Source organism: Labeo rohita, chromosome 5 (assembly GCF_022985175.1).
Source record: "Labeo rohita strain BAU-BD-2019 chromosome 5, IGBB_LRoh.1.0, whole genome shotgun sequence".
Classification (NCBI taxonomy): Eukaryota; Metazoa; Chordata; class Actinopteri; order Cypriniformes; family Cyprinidae; genus Labeo; species Labeo rohita.
In genome coordinates, this window is record NC_066873.1 from 46936016 (window position 1) to 46963877 (window position 27862).

At 38.5% G+C, this 27862-nt stretch overlaps 2 protein-coding genes across 2 annotated transcripts; one reads left to right on the forward strand and one right to left on the reverse strand.

Annotated features, from left to right (window-relative positions):
• On the reverse strand, positions 1-27568 carry ift74 (intraflagellar transport 74). The gene is made up of 20 exons (XM_051109789.1): positions 27446-27568; positions 26144-26267; positions 25887-26022; positions 25755-25803; positions 25571-25669; positions 25004-25064; positions 24801-24860; positions 24657-24718; positions 20028-20166; positions 19545-19607; positions 18168-18311; positions 18043-18083; positions 17747-17826; positions 16937-16990; positions 16429-16526; positions 16190-16316; positions 13964-14127; positions 9621-9746; positions 722-782; positions 1-628 (listed from the first exon to the last, which is right to left on the reverse strand). The coding sequence occupies exons 2-20, from the start codon at positions 26246-26248 to the stop codon at positions 513-515; spliced, it is 1785 nt and encodes a 594-aa protein (XP_050965746.1). The 5' UTR covers positions 26249-26267; positions 27446-27568; the 3' UTR covers positions 1-512.
• Positions 21267-24658, forward strand: LOC127165316 (leucine-rich repeat-containing protein 19). Its single transcript, XM_051109794.1, has 5 exons — positions 21267-21285; positions 22535-22618; positions 22839-23208; positions 23326-23511; positions 23760-24658. The coding sequence occupies exons 2-5, from the start codon at positions 22547-22549 to the stop codon at positions 24131-24133; spliced, it is 1002 nt and encodes a 333-aa protein (XP_050965751.1). The 5' UTR covers positions 21267-21285; positions 22535-22546; the 3' UTR covers positions 24134-24658.
• Positions 27569-27862: the final 294 nt, after the last annotated feature.

The window sequence follows — 27862 nt, forward strand, 5'->3', positions numbered from 1 at the left end:
TAATGTTTTAATTAGCATGTTTATTAACCAGTTTTTTCTTGTGGGAAGTGTAGTTGCTCGGTTGGGGTTGAATGGACACTGCAGCAACAGTTACCAGCCAGAAATCAGACAACAGAATATATTTCCATCTTTCTGCTATTAAGTTACAGTAAACGCCTCACCTATCGTCTCAAAGCTCAGCTTCCTCTCGGGTAACATGACAGCTTTCACTGTAAACATACACTGCAGTGATGCTTAACTCACAATGAACAACAAGAGGAATAAAATCAGTCTTTTAAAACAAATCACATGAATTACACACCAGTGTAATTATTGAGCTCTACAGACGGACTAACATTCAGACATGTTTCAAATCTCATGATAACAAGATTCTGATACACCTGAGATTAGGAAATGTGGATCATATTCTAGAATACAATCACACAAAGTCATCTTTAGAATGCTGAGTGCAGGGCTCATCTTGGGCAGGAAGTGAGTTGCGAGCTGCTGCAGACAGGAAGTGCCCCCCCTCCTCAGTTTCTCGTTCCCTGTAGGGTATCAACTAGTATCTTATTGTACTCTAGCAGTTGTTTGTTGACGTTCTTCATCACTGGGCGGTAATCGCTCTCTACACCTTTGGAGGCGATGACTGCACAATAGAGTTAAGGAGGGTTTCACATCAACTGTATTTACACTTCTGATTAGAACTTCTCACAGAAATCCATACACAATAAAAGGATACATTCTTTCATCACAAAGTTGTTCTGTTCATGATGTTGCCACTTCCTCTCCATATTGGTCAGCTAGATAGTGAACAGACAGCAAAACATCAAATCACAAACACATCTGAAAAAAACCTGTATGTTTACATGACACCAGAAAGCGGTTTATTGGGAGAAAGCAGCTCATTGTGGGAGAGCGGCACTCCCGTTCAGCTCTTACTTCTCTTCTACATGCAGATAAACAGTTTCAGCCTCAAAAGTCAAATTTATTTGTATAGTGCTTTTCACAATATACATTGCTTCAAAGCAGCTTTACAGAAAGTCATACTGTTAGGTCTCTGGGTGTTTTCACGCATAGTTCATTTTAAAAGAACCAACCCAGTTGAAATGATCCAGAGAGGGACACAGCTGAAAGTGACTCCAGTCCTTATGCTGTTCACAGTTCACAGTATAGTGCAGTGGATCCTAACCTTTTTTCCTCGAGGCCCCCCCACGTACATATATATGTATGTATGTGTGTGTGTGTTTGTGCACATTATACTAATAATATTACAAGTTTTAGAAATGCACCACATTTGACAGTACCTTGAGTTGAGAGTAGCAGGAGCTTGAGTTGGGATGCAGATGTACATTTATTTTCATTAACAAAAACAGTACCTGTTTCTGTGCATGGTCTATCTGTGAAAATTATAACAGCCTCATTTTTCATAAATTTGTAGATCATGATAACCACAGGTACAGCACCTTGCTACCATGGTAAAAAGCAGTCTAACTACATGGTTTCTAGAATATCTGCTATGAAAAACAGTAACTTGAAGCCATTCTGTCTAAGTAGGCTACGAATAGCCTACAAATGTACAACAACTGATATGACTTATAACAAAAATACTATGATTATAACTCCTGTAATATACAGTATTTAGTACATTATTAATATAATAAAATTCAATATGAATATTCTACTTTTCTGCCACAATACCATGTTACCTGTCAATGTTACTACAGTAAAACCATGGCAAATGTTGATGATCTGTAGACTGAAAAGCCTTCTAACTGGATCGTTGTTGCACAAGTGTTTCTGCTGTTAATAAAGATCCAGCCATGGGTGTCGCTAGACCCCATATACTGGGACACGCCCCCCAGTAAAAATCTGCTGTGCCCCAGTAAAATCTCAAGTTTGAGTTATAATTTACACTGTAAACCCTAATGCTGTCTTTACTTATACAATCAAGTAATGTTGACTAAACATTACTTAAAATTTTGCATTTTGGACCTATTACTTAAAAATATGAGTTCATTTAACTTATTTACTATCAAAATGCATAAACTTAAGATTTCAAGTGTTGTGAGCTCAAAATCATGATTAATCATTTGAAAAAAAAATCATTTTAAAAAGTCATCTTAAATGTTGAATTTTCAATACAACTGAAATATTTGAGAGAACATCACATAAGCTGACTTCATAAATTAATGTTGATTTTCCTGAAAAGGTTTTGTTTTTTTTTGTTTTTTTTAAATACTCACCATTATAGTGAATAGTGTTACTTTTGGTTGGGCACTTGGAACTTTGTTTATATTACTATTGTTTTCTTTCTGTTGTTGCAACAATGCAGCATGAAATCAGAGTTCTTTGATTTCAAAGAAAGAAAAGTAATAAATAGATTGCTTTTAGAAGGTGATCTATATTCTAATTAAATCATTAGGTTTTTTAGGCAATTAAATCATGAGTGTTTTTCATGCTAATTAATGATTTTACAATTTTACTGATTTTCTTTTTTTTATAAACACTATAAGAAGCTTTTAACTGCGTTTATATAATCTTTTAATATTTGGGGTAATGTGCGTGAGTCACACACAGACTTCAACATTCAGCATGTGAATCACAACAATGGTAACAACTCAATTTTATTTATTTTTATTAACTATCAATAACCATTTTATGAGCTTTTTTTGTTTGTTTTTTGTTGTGCTACTACTGACATGACTTGCAGTCAAATATAAGAACATTGTTTAACAGTTTTAAGTTACATTTTCATGTTGAGTTAACTTAAATATATAAGTACACTTAAAAAAAAAATGAATACCAAGTGAACACAATCGTTTAAGTACATTAAATAAGTGCTAAGTTTGTTGAACTGAATGATTTAAGTACAGTCTACAAAACCGCCAAGTTAAATAAACTTAAATATGCAAGTTTTGGAAGATTCCATTACTCAATTAAATTGAGGCAACGAGTTTACTCAATCAATTTAGTCCAATTAACTTATTAGGGTTTTCAGTGTACTTTATTTGTCAAAGTATTCATTTGAACTGATAATCCCGAAATAAAGAAATTAATCTATATGTAACAACCGAATCAACGCTTGTAAAAGCAACGCAGTTTAACCGAAGACAAACTGACATCCATGCCCGCGCGCGCGTCTGTGTGTTTAACGCAACCTTTCACGCAGAAGTGTCTGCATGCAGTTGAGGTGGGCTATGAAAAATGACGAAATCAGTGCTCGAACGCGGGCTGGTACGCACCTGAACACCATAACATCATGTTTATACTTTAACTCTTAGTATACCATGAATTTTTCTGCCGTTTCGGGCCGCCAGTGTTTGCTGCTGTGTGCCCTTTCAAATTTCCCCCAGCACCCGAACGCGATTTACCCCGCGCATCGGGAGTACCCGCAGTTTCAAGCACTGGACGACATAGCGCTTTGAGTTTAGCAACGCCCCTGGATCCAGCTCTCATTTATTTGGCTTTGAATCGCATACCTATGTGATTTGTACTGGAGAACTCTGCGCTGAACTCGAACGCGATCACTAGATCTCACGATCGCGATTGGTCAGGGTAATAAATACATACGCTGTTGCTCACACTGAGCTCTCCTCTCTGAGAGCTGAACTGATAAAATGTCCGTGCGATGCGCGCTGTCAAACGAGAAGCGCTGTTTGGCGCGTTTGGCGTTAAATATGTATATTATCCCAACAAGAGTAAAATCTTTCCGTGCCACGGGCATATGCCACTCCACATGTCACCGATACATGCGCATGGCACTGGCAGCTGCCACTCGACCTGTCACTGTTATATGTGCATGACACTGCACATGTCACTGTTATATGCGCATGGCACTGGACCCGGCACGGCCATGCGCGCATGGCACTCGACATGTCACCGCCACATGCGCATGGCACAGGCAGCTGCCACTCGACCTGTCACTCCTAAATGCGCATGGCACTGCACATGTCATCGTTATATGTGCATGGCACTGAACCCGGCACGACCGTGCGCGCACGGCAGTGGACATGTCACCGCTAGATGCGCACGGTACTGGCAGCTGCCACTCGACATTTCACCGCTACATGAGCATGGCACTGGACTCGGCACGGCCATACGCGCATGACACGTTTTGAAACTTTGATTTCACGTTCAAGTTTTATTTTAATTTTGTATTAATAAAAAATAAATAAATAAAAATAAAAACAACTTAACTCCTGACAGATAAAGAAAACATATCAAATATACAGACTAAAAAATATGTGTGACTGATGCCACTCTAAACTGCGGCGACCGGAAGGGGACAAGTTCGGTTCACTTCATTTTGTCATGGCCACGAAATATTAATTCGTGGGTAACGTTACGTCATATTACGACGAGATCATCTACGTCTCAGATACACCTAACCCTACCCGATACTTTATTCAAACTTTTGGATCATTTCCTTCATTTTTATTGAAAACAAATGCCTTTCCGATGTAAAATGAGATGTGAAAAAGCAGAAGATTTCGGCAACAGGCGGACGCGAACTCGGGTCGTTTGTGTCAAAAAAAAAACCAAAAAAAAAAAAACACACTAGCTGTTCGCTTTATCACTTATGCCCCTGGGAAAGCACTTAAATAGCCGTGTTTTGCAATGTTGTCACAGTAATGGCAGAGGAAATATACATAATAAAAAGCACCAGACTACAGAAAATGACATGTACTCAATACATTTTTTTGGGGGGAGGACCCACCCACATTTATTTTGCTTCCGACGCCCCTGTATTACCGACATATCATCACGCTGAGTTAATATGACATTAATATCTCGTGGCCACGAGAAAGCTAAGTGAACAGAACGTCACCTCGCAGTCACCTACGTTTAGAGTAAGAGGCGTCAGTCACACATACTTTTAGTCTGAATATTTGTTATGGTTTCTTTATCTGTGAAGAGTTCTGCTTTTTATGTCTAGTGTGTCACTGATAACATGCGAAGCAAAATTCAAATAAAACTTCAAAAAGTGCCATGCCCGTATGGCCATGCCGAGTCGAGTGGCACGGAAAGATTTTACACCACTGGCGCGCAAGCAGCGCTCAAAGTTCAAATTAGCCCAGAGCAGCGCTTTCCGCGTTTGGTGTGAAAGCCGCTTTAGGCGGATTGGTAGTGGCACCAGCGCGACCTCTAACAAAATTTAGAGTCACCCGCAGAAAAAAAGGTTGCACTGTACTTGTACTTAACTATACATAACGTGGCACTATAAACATGATTTAAAAACATTTTATACAAAACTATTAGTGGAACATTTAAGGGGCCGTTCACATATCGCGTCTTTTGCGCGCTCAAGTTCGTTATTTCAAATGTAGACGCGCGGTAGCCGCGCTCATAACGGAAGGCACGCTTCTTTTTTTTTCAGGCGCGTCCGCGCCGCATCTAGTTGAAAACATCTCAACTTTTCAGAATGCCAAGCGCACCGCGGGTCATGTGACAGGATTCAACCAATTAGCTCCATTCTTTCCAGTAACAACACTGAAAGCTCAGCCAAGATGGAGAAACAGCTGATCACAGCTGTACATTTTTAAATATATTTAGTAGCAGAGCTACAGCAAGTGATTTTTAGTGCTGGAAATCCGTTTGTCCTTTGATGAAGCTTCCGCGTCTTCATTGAGAGTGCGGGTCATGGTTGCTTAGCAACGGCAGACGCCACGGGAACGCAAGCTACAGAGCGCTTTGGAAAGGATTAAAAATCGGCGCGTCTAGCGTTTTCCACGCGTTTTTAGGCGCGATATGTGAACGGCCCCTTATACATCTTTATTTGACCTCAAAGCATATCAGCTCCCGTGACCCCCCTGTTGGCAACGACTGGTATAGTGTAACCCTGATCTTTTTTTTTTTGGCCCTCTTCAGCACTGAAGTGATCTCAAACCCTTTCTCACATCACAACTTCATAAGCACTCAGAGCCCAGCTTTCTGTGCAGCAGTGGAATGCTGGAGTCTGATTTTTTTTTTTTTTTTGGAAAAAAATAAAAAATAAGCTGTATTTCATTGTTTAGTTTTACTAATTATTGCTTTTCTAAAAAATTGTATAATATCATGCCATGGTCTGTCTCATTACTCGAAACCTCTCTCATTACATTAAAACCGTTCCGATGTAGTTCCGGGGGCGCAACGCTGTTGAGAGGCTGTAGGCTGCCCTTACCTGCCATCATTTTGTCAAATGTCAGATTTCTGAGGAATAAATTTGATGAGCTGTCTGCATTGATCAGACACGATGATGATTATCATCACGCAAGTCTTTTTTGTTCTACTGAGACTTGGCTCTCTCAGGAAACAGCAGACTTTTTTTTTTTGGATGGTTTTACTTTGATTCGGTTTGATCGAGACATTCTTAAAACTCAGAAATCTGTTGGAGGAAAGCTTTGCACGGCAGTAAATAATAGATGGGCGACGAACTTTACGGTGAGGGAAACCAGTTGTTCAAAACATTACCACATCTACCACATTATCTTCCATGAGAATTTACCCAAATTACTGTGATATTGGTGTATGTTCCAGGTCCTGATTTTATGCTCACTGCTGAAAGTACTGCTGATACTTTTAATAACATTGCAAACAGAGTTAAGGATCAGCCGGTATTTTTGCTCTGAGATTTTAATCAATGTGATGTTGCTACATTTTTGCAGAATTTGGAACAATATGTCACATCTGCCACTAGGCTGGACAGAACATTGGATCTGTGCTATGGAAATATACCTGATGCTTACATCTCTAAGGTACGTCCCCTGATCTGGTGATCTGGTCATAACACTGTTCTTCTCTTGCCTTGATATAAGCAAAAACTAAAGACTGAGAAAGTGTAAAATGTTACTGAAATAACACAAAGGATCTTCTGAACACTGTCTTAATCTAAAAAAATGGCTTTTTTAAATGAAAATAAAATGGTTGTTAAACTTTTGTAAAAAGAATTGAAGCAAAAAATTAAGGAGGCTGAAATGCAGTATAAGCGGAAGGTTGAGGAAAAGTTTAAAATGGGTAACGTGCGGACAGAGTTAGGATAGTGTGTTAGGATTTTATTTATGGACTTTTCTTCTGCTTTTAAGACTGTGAATATAAATATTCTTTTGAGGCGGCTGGAGGAGTTGCATGTGCACCAAACCCTTATCTTATGGATTAATCGTTTTTTACGGGAACGTCCACAGCATGTATTGGTAAAAGGCAAAAAGTCTGAGAATGTGGTTTTAAATACTGGCCTTCCTCAGGGGTGTTATATCACCAATTTTATTTTCTATTTACACAAATGAAATGACTTGTGATAATGATAATTTGACACATGGCATTGGTGGGACGTATAAATGACATTTAGTCATTTCAGTCAATTTATTACGTTTTGGACAGAGGAGAGTTCTTTGCAGCTTAACATTTGTAAAACTAAAGAAAAGTTTTGTGGGGCTAACAACGTACGAGCAATTCTGTGAACCTCTGTTAGTACATGGAGAGAAAGTTGAACAGGTGGGATCTTTTAAATATTCAGGTACTGAGATTGACTCCCAATTTTTATTCGATAAACAAGACAGTGTTTTTAAAAAGGCTTATCAACGTTTAGGCGTATTGAGAAAACTGAGGAGTTTCAATATTGAAAAGGATATTTTGATTGTTGTATATAAATCACTTATTGAATCTGTGCTCACTTTCAATTTTGTGTCCTGGTTTAACTCTCTCTGTTAAAAGCAAAAACAGACTTGTAAGGATTATAAATGTGGCAAGTAAAATTATTGGTGAGAGACAATCACCTTTCACTGATCTTTTCAGTATGGCACTAAAAAGGAAAGCCTCTGTTATTGTGGGAGACTCTTCTCATCCTCTGTATAGTTCCTTTCAACTACTTCCGTTTGGTAGACGGTATAAAGTGCATTTGGTGAAAAGGGCCAAGTATAAGAAGATGTTTATTCCAACTGCCATTGGTATTTTAAATAGGTATTTTAAAAAGGTTTTTAAAATGAAGGTTTTTTTTTTTATGTAAATTGTTGTTGTGAGGACTATTTGTATTGTTTTTTTGTGCTGAGCCTTTTGTCTAAAGACAATTTTCTACCCCACTGGAGGCAGACAATCAAGCTTTTGAAATTGAAATTAATGCACAGGTGGTTCTAAGTAAGTTTAATCACCATTTAATGTGCCGCTTTCATTGGCACATGCACTCACACACACACCACATTAAAGAAGTTTCTTTGCCTCAGTTTTTTCAGTCTTACGATATGATGATATGAGATCAGTAAAATTGTCTGTGCCTGACCTGCATGTCTTCTCTCTAACAAAAAAAAAAAAAAAAAAAACATCCAGGATGTATTTTGTCTACTTAGTACAGTCATTTTGGTTCCTTTTGCTGGTGTTAGATGAAGACAGAGTCAACTTCAATTCTTCTTTTTGAAAATAAATAAGTAAATAAGTCAGTCATATTGTACATTAGTGTTTAACACAGACTGAGACAAGTTTTAGCCAACCTTTACCAAAAATAGCAATCTCAATTTTACACCTGTTGGTGGTTTACATTTTGGGGGATTAAACAATCCTGAAGAAAGATGGACATCCCTGACCTTCATTATATATTTCTTAGCCTTTAACCTCCTCTGTTTAAGCATGTGTGAGTGTGTGTGCCAATGAAAGCGGCACATTGAATGGTAATTAAACTTACTTAGAACCACCTGTGCATTAAACGGTTTTAATGCATGCCTACCAGTCAATCAGAATCAAGTAATGAGACAGACCATGGTATGATATTATACAATTCTTTAGAAAAGCAATAATTACTATAACTAAACAATGAAATACAGCTTATTAATGATTCCCCCAAAATAAAATAATAATAATAATAATAATAATAATAATAACAATTAGGATAAATTTGAAATTACTTCATACATGTTTTTTTCCCTTTTAATTTTAAACTTGACTGAAATGTCTTGTTAAAGCTCTGCTTTAACCTAACCCTAACCCTAATTCATTAAAGTATTGTTAGGCTGCATTAAGTAGGTCAACCAGAACTGGGAACACTTCCCATAACACCCAATGTACTGAGTGGCATCTAGGCTAATATTAGTCCGTTCATTCTTATTCCGAGGTCACCGTAGCCACCCAGATCCAGACCGACGACCTCAACGGCCCTGAATGTCTGCGAGACCATGTCAACTAGATGAGCCCCAGAGACAGATTGCCAGCGAAGACCTCATTACTTCAACAGCCATCGGCATAAGACGATCCAGACGAGTCCTCTGCTGAAACTTATTTTGTTGCAGCCTGGAATTAAACTGCTGGTTTCATCTGGCCAGAGGAGAACAGGCCCCCCCGACTGAGTCTCGTTTCTCCCACCTTCGCTTGCTTAGCTGAGAACACTTCATTTCTGGCACTATTGTTGATTTGATTGCACAGATACTATTTGAACTGAGCTGAGCTGGACGATGACATCACTGAACCAATGATGACTTTAACTGAAAAATTGACTTTTACTATTGTCCTCCTACATTATCGATACACTATTTTCCTGTTTAACAATGTAAAGCTGCTTTGACACAATCTGTATTGTAAAAAGTGCTAAATGAATAAAGGTGGGGAAAAAAAAACAAAACAGGAACAACACATCTGAAGCTGAATTGAGCGTATGCAGACATAAGTGCGTCTCTCACCTCAACATGGATCTCGCTCTCTTGTAACTGGTTCTTAAGAGACTCGTACTCCTCGTTCATTTTCTGTATCATCTTCTTGAAGGAGTCCTTCCTCTGAGTGAGTGTGACTCGATCCTCCTGCAGTCTCTGATGGGACAAACGGCACCACTGAGTGCTGTAAGACTGTCCACTAGAAGAGTCAATGAACTAACCACCACATTTTTATTATATATAGATTATTATAGGAGTTAATATAATTTATGGTGTAGGCTACAGTGAAAAAAACCCCAAACACTGCAATTATGTTCTATTCATCGTTGTCATTGTTCTCTAGTGTCAGGGTTCGTACGACATGCTTAAAGTACATGAATTTGACTTTTTTAAATTTAAGGCCTGGAAGACACTAGAAAATAGCAATATTCCTGAAGGTACTTGATAAGTGCTTGAATTATTAAAAGGCAATGCATCTATGAATTAAGTGTTTAGTCTTTTCAATAAGCACATGTCTTTTTATGCAAAATTCATGCAATTTAAAAAAACATACCTTTTTTTTTTGTTTTTTGCCTTTCAGTTTATGTCAAGCTAAGCCAGCAGTAGCACTGACAGTGTCATGTAAATATGGCTAAAGAAGTGGAAGAGGAGCAGATGAAACAAATCAAATAAATGAGTCATTTACACTGGAACCGCTTCGATTGATTCAAACTCATGCCTTTGATCATTCATTTCAAGCGATTCACTAACACTAGCAATTGCTTGAAATCATTAATTTTAAGCGATTCACTAGTGATCTGCGCTCCGAGTCCTGATCTGAAATGATGTTTCGCAAATCATTATTTAGATCATTTGGTTTGGATCTAAACTTATGAGCGGATTCATGGATCATTTTGCGAATGAAGCAAGGAATAGAGCTGCAGCAGTTCTTCGACATCATCGTTTACGTCGAATATGAAAATAAGTCGACTGGCATAGAATGCGTTGACGCGTCGCATCTTTAACCATGCCCATTGTGCGAACCTGCAGTTATCCCTACTTAAGACTAGGGGTGTTCGGTTCCAGGTTTTTCAGAGTTGGCTGTGCGATGGATTGGACAAGCCTCGACTGGGCTCATTTATTTAAAAGCGGGCTGTCAATCGTGATAAAACTTCCCAGTGTTATTTCGCCATTTTTGATTCTGTTGCTGTAGTGTCCTGAATGCGGTTGTGACTTCAGGTGTTCATTCGAGCCCGCTCTCATGAAAATGCATATTAAATAGTACACCAAATAAAAACAAAAATCACCTATATATATGCCTATCGCGTCATATATACACGCCAAGCCAATTTTTTAATTTTGCGTATTATTTATAGGCACTTTCATGAAATCGGGTTGGTTGGTTCATTCATACAGAAATGTATTCAAGCAGATTGACTGATTTCAAGTCTCTCACAGAGCGCTCACCTGTAAGCAACACATACAGTCATGTGAAAAAATTAGGACACCCTATTGAATTCCATGGTTTTCAGTATCAGGACATCATAAAAAAAAAAAAAAACTGGATCTTGGCTGGTCTTTAAATTTTGAAAATAAAACCTCAGATGAACAACAACACATGACAAATTGCACTGTGTCATTTATACTGAACAAAAATAAAGTCAAAATGGAAAAGCCATGTGTGACAAAGTTAGGACACCCTTACTGTCAACAATGGAATTAAGAGGGTAAGTAACAGTCAAATAACTTTGATTAACTGATCATCAGCAAGTCTGAGCGCCTCTATAAAACCATAAGCTTTGGCAGTTTGCTGGTCTGGAGCCTTCAGGTGTGTGTTAACACATTGCCAAGGAGGTAAGACATCAGGAATCATCTTAGAGAAGCAATTGTTGCTGCCATCAATCTGAAAAGAGTAATACGGCCATTTCCAAACAATTTGAAGTTTATTCACAAGTGGAAGACATTTAAAACAGACACCTCTCCTTCCAGGAGTGGACGTCCCAAAAAATTCACCCCCAGATCAGACCGTGTAAATCTCAGAGAAATGGCAGAGAACCCAAGAACTACACCTCAGACTCTACAGGCCTCAGTTCACATGTTAAATGATAAAGTTCATGACAATACCATTAGAAAAATATGGGACAAAAATGGCATGTTTGGAAGGCTTGCAGAAGAAAGCCTCTTCTATCTATAAAAAGAAAAAAAAACAAAACAATGCAGCACAGTTTAGGTCTGGAAAGTTGCATCTGAACAAAACAAGTCTTCTGGAAAAATGTCCTTTGAACAGACGAGACAGAAGTGGAGATATTTGGCCATAATGCACAGCGCCAAGTTTGGTGAAAACCTAAAGAGCATATCAGCACAAACACCTCATACCAAAAGACAAGCATGCTGGAGGAGGGCTGATCATTTTGTGCTTGTTTTGTAGCCACAGGACCTGGACACCTCACAGTCATTGAGTTGGCCATGAACTCCTCTGTATATCAAAGTATTGTAGAGTCAAATGCAAGGGCATCTGTCCCACATCTAAAGTTAGGCAAGAATGTGGGTCATGCAACAGGACAATGATCACAAGCACACCAGAATGGCTGAAAAGAATCAAGGTGTTGCAATAGCCCAGTCAAAGTCCAGAGAAGAGAAGAGTGGTCCAAATTTCTCCAGAACGATGTGAGAGATTGTAAAAGTCACACAGAAAATGAATGCTTCAAGTTATTCCTGTGTGATCTGTCATGTGATGATGTTGAGGATTTAATTTCCAAATTTTAAGACCTGCCAAGGAGCAGATTTTTATGTCCCGATACAGAAAACCATTAAAAATTGAATAGGATGTCCTAACTTTTTCACATGACTGTATGTGCATAATGTGCATTTCTATTGATTGTATTGTAACACTGCCCTATAATTCTTTTTCTTTTTCTCCTTCTTTCTTTCTATTAATTTTCTTGCTTTCTTTTTATTTTTTTATTATTATTTTTCTCTCTTTTCTTGTTATTATTTTTGTAAAGTATTAATTATGAGAAAACATTTGAATAAAATATTAAAAGATTAAAAGCAGAAGTTACTATTATTAGCTATTGATAGTTTAACTAAAGAATTCATCAACTGATAAGAAAATAATACAGAGATTAATTGAAAAATAATTGATAGATTAGTTGACAATAAAAATAATCGTTAGCTGGAGCTCTAGCAAGGATTCATTATTATAGTGCGACTCATAAATCATTTAATTTAGATCGCAACTTCGGAGTGTGGATTGTGAATCAGATTCAGATCCGGACTTTGGTGAGGGTTCGCGTTTTGGGGTGATTTCACTTCTTTTTTTTTTCCTTATATTTTTATTAAACAGTAGAAAACATAAAACCATTAAGTCAGTACAGTTACAGAAACAAAACAATGAAAACACAAAGTGACCAAGTTTTATTTTGTATAACTACAGTTTTACTGCAAATACCCTAAACCATGGTTAATTTGTGGCTACCATGATTTAACTACAGTAACCATATATTTGTTTTAATATAATTAAAATAATGTTTTTATTATATTTTTAAAATTGGTATCACACCTATTGCTGACAAAATAATGGTCTATTTTTAATGTTATGTGCTTTATTTCTCTTTCTCTTCTTAAGTTGACATCACTGCATATTTTGCATGTGCTTCTCTATATTTTTTACTTTATTTTACGTTTTGTTATATCACTATATTTATATTTATCTATATATTTTTTTTTTAGAATTTGAAAGAAAAAAAACATTGTTTGATAAGTGAGGTCCTTGAAAAATCAAAAAGGAGCACTTAAAAAGTCCTTGAAAGTCCTGGGATATCATTTTACAGTATCTGTGTGAATCCTGTAGTTTGTATATCAGTGCAGCTGTGTTCAGCAGCGTTTAGTACAGATCAAGGTAAAATGAGTGACTGTCGGACGTTCAAAAAATGTGGGTTAGGGTTAGCAGGAGCATCTGTAACCTTAACAGCCCAATAGTTTGGTGTTTTAAGAACAACATTCTTTATGAATATGACTGGGGACACAAAGCATGGCAAGAATTCATCAGAGAAGAAGAATAGGGCTAAAACTTTAACCAGACGTCAGTGCTAAAATGTAAAAAAACAACAACAACAAAAAAAGATGGTGTCATGAGCATAAAACCTGGAATGCTGGAGCACCAAGATGAACTTAAACATCTACCAGACAGCTCACCTCAGAGACATACATCAGCAGTTTACCACAAACTTACATTTCTGCGCTTCACATGGCTTAAACATTTTTATTGGCTGCACTGAATGTTAGGTTTAAGTTTTAATCCACAAATTTCTTGCTGAAATTAATATTTCAGAGTGAACAGAACTCGTTATTAAACTAATAGAGCTGCTGAGTGTGTAACTGGTATTCCTTACCTTCTTCCGCTCTTCTCCGGCAGCTCTGAGAGCGTCCAGATCTCTGTATGTGTGTAGCTCTTGCGTCATGAGTTTGAGCTGATCTCTCAGAGTTTGCAGCTCTGTGGTCACTTTGCCTTCCAACTGCTCCACTTTCAGCAGATCCTGCTGTAGACGCTCACTTTCTGCATGCATAAACACACCATACAAACATGCATCACAATGCATCAAACAGACCATCAGCATTTCGAATATAGAGCTGTATTTGGACTGTGCAGAGCTGCTGTTTATCCTACAGGTGTCACTACAAACACACATTGAGTCACCTTTATTTACTCTCTTTAGCACAAATTACAGATCGTTATGCAGCCTCACAGTAACACACAGGAAAATGACAGAATCAGTGATGCAAACTTCATTAAATATGAGACAAATCCAAATCAGCTGTAAAACAGCTCTACAGAAGACGACAGTGTCATTATTCAGATCAATTCATTTTAGCGTAACAACTGTGTAAAGTTCAGTACAGCTACAAACAGCTCTTCCAAAGACAATGGCTCATTGAAGTGACCGCAAACACCATGAAGCTTTAACCATTAGGTGTCTTTTAGCATGGAGACTTTGGCAAATTTTCATGATAATATTTGTGCCACATGTGTGACTACTGTGTACTGCTTGTGAGAAGAGTATGAGAGCAGGAAGCAGTACAGGGTTCAGAGGTCATGATCTATTACCTTTGGAAACAATCACGAGTAAGTTTGGCTACTCCGTTACAAAGATTCATGACACTTGAACCTGCTCTGCTGCAGATGCAGAGAGCTACAAGAAACAGGATGTGCCTGCTGGTCAGCGTGAGATGCAGAAATACTGAAACTGACTCGCTGAAATGCCCGTCCTCGGGGACATTGAGGCCTAATCTGTGTTTGCTGCCCGTTCCACTAGGAGACCTGCTGATCTGAGTGCTGGACCATGGGAGGTATTGGGGTGGGTGGGGTGTGTGGGGGGGGGTGCAATGTACAGGAAGGAAGTGGAAGAGGGCCGCTTCCCTCTGATAGGCAGAAGGCCCAGCTCACTGTTTGGAGAAAGACTGTGTGTGTGTGACAGTTAAAAAACCTTGTCAGCACTTCTGATCATTCTGGACTGTTTCCTTCTCTAGGGGTCGTTTCACCAGTGCTCCAATCTGACCATCAACACACACGCACACACACACACACACACACACACGTTTGTTTTTGTGAATTGTGGGGACTTTCCATAGACTTCTATAGATTTTATACTGACCAAACGATATTGTCTATCCCCTAACCCAACCCTAACCCTAAACCTAACCCTCACAGAAAACATGTCTGCATCGTTACACTTTCAGATAAACATCATTTACTATTTTTAATCATTTGTTAACATTGTGGGGACCGCAGGCCGCACACACACACACAGGCTTAATGGTTTTTCTACTGTTTTTTATCCCCTTGGCCTAAAAACACTGTTTAGTATGTTTTTAAGTCCTTTAGTTTACAAGGACACAGGAAATGTAAACCTCACGTAATATGTCATAATACACATTTGTGTCCTTATAAACCACATATACCAGAACACACAGAGACACACTCACGTACTTGACGTATTTTTGCAGCTGCTTTAACCTCTGGGATGAACGCAGGGGTTTGAATTACTGGAAATATTTGTCCATGAGCAGTAGTCATTATACAGATCACTGCGTGTTTATTAATGTTGTGTAGTGCAGCTTTATGACTAACAGTGAAAGTTCTTCCTCCTCGCCAATATGGCCTCTTTCTTTCTCTCTCTCTTTCACACACACACAAAGCAAATGTCTTCAAAATCCGTGTTTCTGCTGGACTGTGAATATGAAATAACACAAGATCGACAAACAGAGACGAACAATGTCTGACTGCTAGGAAAAGAGACACTCAGAGGAAGCTGTGTGGTGTGTTTCTCAATGGCTCTGAGGAGATAAGACAATGTTTGGGAATTAGAGGAGAATGTCTTACACAAAAGAAGGAAAGGCTCTTCACTGACCAGCAGCTCACACCTTAATAAACGACAGGGAGAGAATAAGAGGATGATCTTTAGCTGTTAATGCTGTCGTTTTCACACAGTCTGACCTTTAAATAGGCCATTCTGTCTTTATGGGTTAGTCACATGAAGGTCATCAGAGTTACACCGATATGAAATCACCTGCAGACAGCAGTGAGAGATGGACTGCGCTGGAGATAGAAAGAGACTAACCTGAGGAAAGACCTTTTGCGGTGCTTTGAGACTTCTGCATCTCTGTCTCTTTGAAGCTCAGATCTTCCTGCATGGAACGGAGCTCTTGAGCAGTGACTGCTGACAGCTGCTGCAGACGATTGATGTTCTGGAGAGAAACGCCACACGGTGCTTGAAAATGACAACTGAATCTTTGCTACGTTCAAGAGTGTAAAACAGCTGATCGAGTCTGGACTGATGTGAGATCAGATGTGCTGTACCCTGCTGGAGTGCTCCAGTAAAGCCACGATGCTGCTTTGTGCGTCTCTGATCAGCTGCTGCTCCTGAGATTTATTTTCCTCAAATGTGTTCAAATATGCTGTAAGAACAAACATGACCTGCTCATCAATAGTCTTGTTTAGACTAGAGCTGTCTAAACCAGGGCCCGCGGGCCAAAGTTGCCCATTGACAACCTTTATTCGGCCGTGTCATTCCATACAAAAATAATAATAAAATGTTAATAATATTAACAAAAATAATAATTAAAAAAAAACATGCCATTAAAGCATATCTTTGTTTCTTATGTATTTATACTGTTTTTACTGAAAAGTGAAAAAAAGTGAATTTTATTTAAAAAAAAAAAAAAAAAAAAAAAACCTTGGAAAAGCAATTATGAAATATTTTTTATTTAAAAACGATTTAAAGATATTTAATACATTTTAATGTAATAGAGCTGTAAATAATGCAATGTTTATATTCAGCATTTGTGTGAAAGTGACAAAGACTCACAGTCGATTTCCTCTTCTCTCTTCTGCAGCTCCTTGTACTTTTGGGTTCGTTCCCCTGTGGATATAAATAAATCACACTATCACTATTTATTCAAACATTAAACCACTATTTACACCAGGGTACGTAAGTGCATAAGTATACATAAATTAGGAGGGAGGCACTTTCGTTCTACCCAGTCGTAATAAGAATCATTATTATTATTATTATTATTAATATTATTATTATTATTAAACACCATAATAAATATTACTTCAGTTTGTACACAACTAACAGCAGTATCTGGAGCCTTCTACAAGCAATACTGTTGTTGTTTTGAATATCAGCACGGTCACAGTCACAACTGTCCCACTGAAGATACATTCATTTTAAGACATGCATTCATAATATTATTGTAATGCGCTTATGGCTGAACGCTCCATCAGTACAGAGTTTTAACCAGAGCCAGGAAAATCAGTCCAAACTGTCTGATCGAGTCCTAACCCTGGTAGTCTAATTTACAAAAAGGTCTACTCAAAGATGGCTTTTTATTTTAGACTGGGAAACGCACTTCATATGATCAGTGAACTGAAACAGCAGCAGACACACAATGTCCAGCACGCACCGCTTCACGGATCACATTAGACGTGTTTCATTGACAAGCAACATACAATGCATGACTATTATTGTGATGCTTCGATGGGCCACCAGAGCTTGAATCTGGCTTGGTCCATCTACTATTTGGCCCTTCACCATTCCTTTCTCTCTAAATCAGCACAGACTATGATCTTCCCAATTAAATTAATGTATTTTCATGTTTAGAGAAAACAACACCTTGATGTTCCTCCATGTCAGCGTCTAGTTGTCGCATCTCATCGGCAAGATGGCTAATTTTCTCACGTACCTCTGACAGCCTACATAAAAACATGATGTTAATTTCTGTCCTTTTTATGCATCGATCACAAGACACACAGTAGATAAGTAGATATGATAAACTGCTACAAAATTGCATACAGACAAACACAATACAGACTGAAGCCTGCACTTTTCCGTGCAATAATGTGCATCTACTAACCAACTGTTTCCACGTTTGAACAAAACAAGCATGCATATGTTTTAGAAATACATACTGTCGTTCCATGCTGGCAATTTCCTGATTGTTTTCTTTCACCTAAAACCAGCCAAAGAACAACCATGACGTAAAGTCACTTGAAATATTTGAATGCAAAATAGCAATAAATCATACGTTAGAGACCTGTTTAAAGAGGCGTTCTCGCTCCTCTTGTGGAGAGCCCATGTTCCTGTCTTCAGCCAGCATGGCATCTCTGCGGTTCTCGAGCTCCAGTAATTTCTCGTGCAGCATAACTGCTTCCTGTTTGGCCTGAGAGTGAACCAGATCCTGCAAACACAAGAGTGTGAATGTTTGTAGCAGCACCGTTTCCAAATGTGACATACGGTGTGTTACTTAGGCAGTCTATGCAACTTCATTAATGCTCTCCACAACTGAACTAATTTTACACGACTGCCGTTTCAAGATTCGACAATAACACTGAACAAGGTCTGCTGTCACTCTGTCAAAGGATTCAATTTACAAAGTATTTGTGAAGCTGTTGTGTATTGTAACTCACTACAAAAATGTCTGTTGAGAGTAGGGCTGGGCATAAAAAATCGATTTTTCGATGAATCGTTTTTTAAAATGATGTTGATTTGAAATCAATTCTCAAAAGTCATGAATCAATCTTTTCCGGTATTTATGTCAGCAAACATTCAAAATAAGATTTGATTAATGTGAATCTTCCATTAGAGAATTTGAATCTTTTATTTGAGAAAACTACCGTCATATAGTTCTTCACAGCAACCCGTCAAAATAAAAGTTTAGTTTAACGTGAAGAAACTGTCAGAAATATATTACTATTTAACAGTCTTAAGACTCGCTGTAACAACAATGCTACTACAAATAAATATGAATAAATCATTATTTTTAAATGAATAATTACATTTGTTTTCTTTTTCATTTTAACAGTAAACCTTTGTTGTGTTGCACTTTGTTTGTCAACAAATAAAAGGGTTTAATTTTCATTTGATTACAATAAATTATGTTTTATGCCTTTTTCTGATTACCAGAAAAATTAAGTAGTACATTTTATAGGGCCCTTTTTGTTTTTTGTTTTTTGTTTTTAAAAAGACCCTATACCAAAAAAGAATAGGTTAAAAATACAGGCCTGTGGCTCTTAAAATTTTTTTTTTTTTTTATTAATTCACCATTTGTAAACTGATGTTAACCATTCATTTTTTAGAAATATCAATAGCATTTGTATTAAAACTATATTTCACTGAATGTAATCAAAAAAAGAAAAAAAAAAAAAAAAAAAAAAAAAAAAAACGCTTGCGAATCAAAATCGAATCTGCACATCTGAATCGATACCCAGCCCTAGTTGAGAGTATGAATATAGCTACATCAAACACACTAACAGAGCAGTGCAGTGTTTCCTTACATGTAAGAGGCCAAACAAAGCCCTGATTAATTATGAGTTCATTGGTGAAACTGTGTGTGCGAGAATGTTTATAATTTGAAAGCAAGGAAAGACAGACAACTTCTGCAAGTGTTGTGTGTGTATATGTGTCCACCTACCACCTCAAACGTCTCCTTCCTACTCATCAGAGCGTCCAGTTCCTCTTGAAGGGAATCCAGCTCCTGGATGCAGATGAGAGGAGACGGCAGATGCGTTGTGTCAGAGAATAACAGTCAACTTGGAATCACCCTCACAAATCGTTCACAGACCTCAATTTAATGTTTGGAGCAGAGCTGCAAGGTTTTCCAACAAAACCCGCCCAATTGCTACTCTAAACTAGCCCAGAACCAGCCCCATCACATTTTAATTTTGAGGGGTGTACACGTTCTTTGGTGGGGTTGGTTCCCCTAGTATAGTTCATATTCCTGGGGCTAAATATAATGTTGTTGAGGTCACTTTAACCCGTCTTATAGTAGCCCAATTTCCTCTGAAAAAAACACAGTAACACTGGTTTGGAGCCAGAAGTGAAGCTGTTAACTGAAGTAAACTAGACTTTGCAGCCTAGTTCTTAGCATGCCGTTATTGGGTGGAATGAGACAAACCTGCAGCAGCTCTTCATTGCTGACTTTCATCTCAGTGTACTTGGCCTGTTTATCAGCAGACATCTTTTGAATAATGTTTTGGGCAGCCTGTTTCTCCTGAACTATATCATCCTCCACAGCTCTGATCATATCCTCTTTCCTGACAAAGAAAAAGTTAGTTATTAGTATACACCATAATCATCCATCCTCGTAAGACTGAATCTGTCTGCAGCTTTCAACATCATTCATCAGTAGATCCTTTTATCTTTCCTCTCGACACTGGGAATCACAGGAACCGCACTCCTCTGGATGTACAGGTTTATTCTTCAGGGAATCTTGAAGGGGAACAGGGTTGTGATGTTTCTTGGCATACACAACATCACTGCTTATCCAGGCGTAAGGCATTTCCTACCACTTGTGCCGATGACACGCGCAGTAGCTGCATGAACCGTGACTTAAAAAAAAAAAAAACCTTCAGTGGTTCCCTTTTTCCATCTAATGAAAACTGATCATCGTGCCGTACATTTCCAGTGACCCTAGCACGGACAGTAAGCTCAGGGTAGGGTTTGAAGACCAACTGAACTGAATAGACCACGTCACAGACAAAGATCATGCACATCTGCGTTACAACATCAAGAAAATCAGATCGTGTCTAGTTCTCCTTGTCCCAGTTCTCTATCTTGAGCTACTGAAACTGAGCCCAAAGAGCGCAATAAAGCACATTTCACAACTCTCCACTCCACTAAAATCTATGACAATTAACTAACAGTAATAAACTAATTTGCTGTGAAATAATATTAAAATCTAAAAAATTTCCAGTTCCATGTCAACTTATAACAAATTTAGATAATTATTTCCCCTTATTAATAAAGGAGAATGTAATTGTGTTTATCAGTCATTCTAGACTATGTCCGGCTATAAAGATTAAAGACTAAAGATTATTTTGATGACTGTATTAAGAAACTTTGAGACAGTACCAAAGTTCACTCTGAATTTGACGGACACGGTTATCCAAAGCAGCTGAACTTTAAGTATACATTTTTAGCAGTTTCGCCTGGTAATCGAACCCAATGACCTTGGATTTGCTATCGGCACGCTCTACTGCTTGAGCTATAGGAACAACATGACAAAACTCATAGTTCACCTTCTTAAGTCAGTGACTGTGGTCAATCTTTAGCCAGTCTTTTTATTACAGAGAGCAAAGGTTTGTCTCTGTCTTAAGACTCTGTCTCTGTCTTTGAAGCATGTGTTAACATAGACTATTACACAGCACACAAGGGTAAGTGACTCTAACATTCGTATCTAGAAAGATTTTTCTTTTTCTATAAATATAACAGGAGTGAAACAAAATGATGTTTTATGCATAATATAAAGCAAATATCTTAAATGCTATCGTAACAGTTTGAGTTTAGATTGACTCAAAGAAATGCAATGCTTAGCAGCCAGTTGGAGCAAACGTTATGAAAACCTGGAATAATGCCATTACAATGGCCACCACAGGTTTTTCTTAACTTCAAATGCATAAAGAGGCTGTTCAAATGATCCATTAAATGGTTAAATGCAACTTCATGTCCATGTATGGTTAAGCATCAATGCTAACAAAATAAAAAACAAATATCACATGTGAACTGACAAACTATAAAGCAAATGACGTGTCAATCTAGACAGGTGGGTGGAGCTTTATAGCAGAAAATAATTTTTGGAGGAGAAAATATACCAATCAAGACTTATATGGGGTGCACAGGACGCAAAACACTGACACATGCAAATATCCAACAGGGCTTGGGAGTGGTATCTAGGTAGTACAGGAAAGACAAAGGAAGTATATGGGTGAAAGACAAAGGTTTTTGGAGGAGTGGAGGAGAAAAACAGAGACAGTCTTTTAAATCCAGTAATAGGAACTGGCCCAACATCACTAATACTACAGATCCCGAAATACATGTGACAATTCAATAAATTGTAACTACATTAGACAACCTACTATAACGGCCACTTCTATGTCTCTGTTAGAGACCTTGAGAATCGCACACGTGAGAGCTAGTGCAAAGCATATGACACTGATTATGCAATTGAGGCGGGCGATGATTTAAAAAAAAAAAAAAGAACCTTTCCAGCCAGTATGTGTTATAAGATGAGAATGAAACAAGCATCTGTCCTTAATGCAACTGAACAATAACGCATCACAGCAAGAAAACTGCTCTCGCTCCGCTAGAGAACACTGGGTGACTTTGTGTCTCATGCCAGCCAGAGAAGACCATGAGTATCTTTGTGGCTGATGGCAGATAACATAAAACAGCAACAAACACAAGCAGAGAGACACGGGACAGCAGCATGCTGATAGGAGAGTGACTTATCTGCACAAAGATCCTCTTTGTGTGACACTCATGAAGAGGGTTTATACTTTCTCAAGGACCTTCTCTGCTCTTTATGACTACAGCTCACAACAGGCAGGACAATTTAGCCAGAACTCTCATTCCTCTTATGGACAGGACGCTGATCATTTGTTTGATGCAGTGCTGTTATCACAGGTAACAGAGATCATGGCCGGGAGACAGATGCATGCTGTCTGGGTTGCAGCGGTTCTGGTCAGCTCAGGTGTGATCGCACAGCAGGTGAGTGTCTCTTTCAGTCAGTTATGCCAACATGTTCTATATCAAAGTGCTATTCTTTCAAAAGTCACTATCTAACAATAAGTCAGAGCCAAATCATAGACTGTAGAATTACATGTTGATGTAAAATACAGTGAAAAGAGAGGATCTGCAGTCTCCTTTCCTCACGGCCCGTCAAGCGTTACGCTCCGCCGTCAAACCAACGTTCACTATTTGTGTTCAGGTGGACATGAGCAACGCATCTCTGAAAGAAATTCCTGAAGCGAAACCTACAAACATCACCGAATGGATCCTGAGCCATAACTTACTTGAGATGTCTCCCTCGGATATAAACACCTTACAGAAATATCGCAAGATTCGGGTGCTAGACCTTTCTTATAACTACATACAGACGCTGCCTCCTGGAGCTTTTGACAAACTCACAAACCTAGAGATTCTTAAACTGAGAGGAAATAGACTGCAAACCCTTGACAAAGACGTCTTTAAAGGACTGAGAAAACTGAAGAGTTTGAATCTGAAGGACAACCCGTGGAACTGCTCCTGCTCGCTCACAAACCTCATCAAAGAGCTGAAAGACTCTGGCGTATCAATAGGTGAGAACGAGCTCTTCAGTTGTTCTGCATTTTCAGACATGGTGTACATGCTTTGGCCTATTTAATATTTCTCTTGTTTGATTTATTCATCTGCAAAATCTCGTGTTGGTCTTGCAGGGAAAGAAGTCACTTGTTACACCCCCCAGAGAACAGCTGTGCTCGATGGAAACCCCAACTGTTCAATTCAAGTGAAAACATCTGTGGAGAAATCTACAGCTCCAACAACAAAAGCCAGATCAACACCAACACCACCGCCCACCACAGAGCCAAGCAACAGCAGTCACGTCAACAGCTCCAGCAAAGGTAAACACACAAGCAATAACACGTCTGAAAAACGCTACGACTCGCACTGAGCACAAACAGTGTACAATCATAACTAAATGAGACGAAGTCGCCCCTGTTACAGCAATCTGGTGCGGATCCTCCTATCGGACACTGGATAAATAACAGCGTCACCAGTGAGAAAAACATTTTTCACAAAACACTGTTGAATACACAACTGTTGTCAGTGGACTCTATAGAGCATGATGCCAGCATATGTTTCTCCTCAGGGTTCATGGCGAGTGATGGTAAGACACCAACAGGAAGCCACAGCTGGAAGTTCCTGCTCGGCGTAGTGGCTCTAACCCTCAGCACCTCCGTGCTCATCGTATGCGCTGTCAAATCTCCCTCTTGGTACAAACTTCTATTTAATTATCGGCACCAAAGGCTCCAGGAGGACGTCGAGCACAGCGTCTTCAACACCGGCCGCTTTTCGAACTTCAGTCTGGACACAGAACAGACGGAGACGAGCGCTCAGGAGCTGGACGAGGGCCTGGACACTGGACTGAGCTTGCAGCCTTTTGAGGATGACGATGGCTTTATAGAGGATGGTTACATTGAGCCGGGGAACTACAAAGATCACGCGGATGGTAACGAGTCGTGAGTGAGATCTCCGGCAGGAGGAGGAACGGGGTGTGCAAATGGGCAGAAAAATGAAGCTATAAGCTCTTGCATTACAGTGTGAGGATCTTTTATTTCCAGTGCAGTTGTGACTTATGAAAAAGCCATTAAAATATGCAACCCAAAGATCACTGAACTGCAACTGCAAATGCACACATCTTAGCGTGTTAAAAGGCTGTATTTAAATGTTGTCAATGCACGTAATCATAAAGTAATTCAAATTCTTATAGATCACACTTTTTAAAGTTTCATTCTCAGCGATGTATGCAATATTTTATCCCTAGTACCATAAAAAATATCCAGGAAGGAAACTGATTGCATGTTGCTTTTCTGCAATACGTAGAACCATTTAAAAAGAAGCTCTGGCATGACTGAACTGAAAACCAGTCATACTCGTGCACCTCCATGCTGACGAGGAGATTTAGAAACATTTCACAGGGCAGCTGCTGCCCTCTTGTGCACAAACTCTGCAAAACATTTCCTTGTGAAAAAACAGACCTACTTACTCTCTTCTCTCAGTGAATATCACATCCATGCTTTGAGCTTCTCTGTCATTCTGTGCTTTCAGCTAATGAGACAAACATAAAATGACATGAGCAGGAATACGAGGAGAGCAAAGAGGAAGACGTCATGATGATGTCATGTCTCACCATGATGATGTCATTCACAACTTCATCCATTTCAGTGTTTGTGTTCAGCTTGTCAACCAGCTAGTAATAAAAAGACAAAGATCATTTAAACAATGACATCATGCATCCCAAAATTACAAATACAACTTCTGACGCCAAAGGTTTTATTCATTCAACGTATAGAGACTTGTAGTACTTCCACTAAGTGTTTTAAACTAGTGTACCATGTTGTAATCTGCCAGTTGCCCTTGAAGATCTTTAATTTCTCCAGCTAGGACTTCTGCTCTGTTCACAGGAAAAGTTTGAAAACATTACATTAATTACTGCATCTTGATGTCATCAATACTAAACCACCGAACAACTAGGGGTTCTTATTAGAGGATCCAAATGTAAAGAAAATTCATAAAATATAATCAAAATATATTGAATTTAAATGCAAGATAGTACATGTTATTTTAAAAGACTATATAGTTTGGGATCGCTGTGGTTTTAAAGATATTATGTAACATTTATAATATTACAGAGGATTTCTATTTCAAATGAGCAACGTTCTTCAAGCTTTATGTACTGAAAAAGGAAACTCTACCATGCTTTCCAAACATTTTCAATGGTGATACTGATCATAATAAGAAATGTTGCTTTTAATATATGTTAAACAGACAACAGTTATTTTAGTTTGTAGTAACAATGACTGTATTTGATTACTAGCTCTCTAAAGATTAACTGATATCATGCATGTATTGTAATGTTTTGTTGACTTTTCATTCTGGTGGCTCTAAAAGTTAAAATACCTTTTTTCGTAAGAAAGATACACTGAATTCTCCTGATTGAAGGTGTCAATGTCCTTCTGTAGTTTGCTAGACTCCATCGTCAGCTCATTTATTTTACTCCTGAAGCAAACAAAGAAATATTTATCAATCTGTCTTATCTGAGATAATATGGTATAGAAATCTTTATCTCGTCATCACTTTTTACCGTAATAAACCAAGGTAATATGACTTATCCAGGATTTGCCTCTGTGGTCCTTAAGGAGTGAAATTAAAATGGTCAGCGTGTACATCTCACATCATTTGAATGCGAGTTAGAAAAAGGGGAAAGTTAGTTCACCCTTCATGCCAGTCTTCATTCCGCTGAGACCCTGCTGAGTCACTGGCCGATCTGCCACTTTAATCTGTGCTGATAAAACACCAGGAGAAGCCAAGGGTCCACCTCTGGTTCCAGGGCGGCCGGTGCTCGGGACCATCTGTGACCCACAAAACACACACTGCACTCTTATGATTCTGCATGATTTCAGACAGTCCCATGCAGCAGACAGACAGCATAACTATAATAATAGTGAAATAGCCATTTCTCCAAACGCTCACCGCAGTGCCGACTCTGACAGCCGTCTGTGGCGGTCGGATGGCTGTAAGTGGTCGTCCAGAGCCCGGTCCAAATGATCCACGGCTTACAGGTCTCTGGCTTGCCATTGTGGTCTGAAGTGTAGAGCTGAAAAGAATAAAGCATATAACAACAGAATATATTAGATTAGACCAGGGTATAATACAGCACAGCAGAACAGACTGCAGATGAGTTTGTCCTCAGTGTGAAAACATGGTTCTCAACATCACACAGCCACTGTTAAAAGTTTAAATGCGCAGAAGATGCAGCATGTTTTTGGATGCAGGAAAATTTATATTAGATTGCCTTTACTATGTACCTACATTTAAGTGAATCATTTGATACAATGAACTTATTGTATGCATACATGTTTTAAAGTGGGACCAATGTACTTTTACACCATTTTAGGGCAGTATACCAGATCTACCATTTGGGAAAACAACAACGGAAACATTACTGATCTCTCTCTCTCTCTCTCTTTAGTCTACACAACAAACTACATGACAAAGTAATTTTCTAGATTTATACTATCTTTTTTTGATACAAAACATATGAAACTCCTGTAATAAGATCAAAAGCAGGGTTATTAAACAAAAAGTTGCAGTGGACGTGCCATGGCATAATGACAATCTTAGCAACTGTTAATAATACCACTCAATGAGAACCATATTAAATTACCATGGTCTGAAGAACACCCATGCCATTATACATGTCATACATAAAAGAACTGACTCATGAATCATTCACCAAATGTCATTCTACACAGCCAAAAGCAAATACAGAACGAACTGCACGATGTTTAGATGTTGAGTTCAACAGGAAACATTTAAAGGGTAACAAGAACAAACACAACTTCAAAACAGTACAGGAATCGCGCCACTGTTTATATAATGTGGAAGCCGGTGTGGGAATATTATATCAATGTTTGAGATACACAGCTTAAATAAAACACACTGAATTACTGGTGTTGAAACAAACTGTGTTCACCGCTCATCGGTCTTTTAGTGTCATTCTGAATGAATAAAGAAAGTCCAAAGCACAAAACATGAGGCATAAAATGAAGCGTCCCAAAGTCCCGGCCTTTCGGCTACAAATCAAAGTGTATAAAGGTGAAACAGCAAAGAATCATTTTAGAAAAAGAGCGAAACAACACGCAGATCATCCTTTACAGGCTAACAAATTAGCAACAAAGATGCTTTCTGGTTCTTCTCGTTTTCAAGCAGAAAATCTGTTTAACTAACGAACTGACCACACAACGACTCTAAGTGATATACGTTTCCGCTTACCTTTAACCGTAAATATGCTGTTTGATGGTACTCGTATAGTTTAGCTGCTTTAACAGGCGAACCAAACGCTCGCCTTAGTGTTGCCTAGCAACCCTGAAAAGTCATCGCGAGATTTGCCGCGAGAACAGCGTAGCCCCGCCCCCTCATGTCTGAACGTGACGCGGTAGCGCATATACAGTGAAGTTCTAACTGCATTTGTACAACAGCACTGTTAAATGCCAACAGCATAAATTGCAACAGCGTACCAGCTGCTGCATAGCGGAGTTTTCCTCGTCTTTACAGTTTGCTTCTTTAAAACAATCGGTTATTGTATAAAGTGCTATAAAAATAAAGGGACAGGGACAGAAGCGACAAATAAATCTTTTTTTTTTTTTTTTTTTTTTTTTGATGTATTTTTCTTTTAATTTTTTAACCATA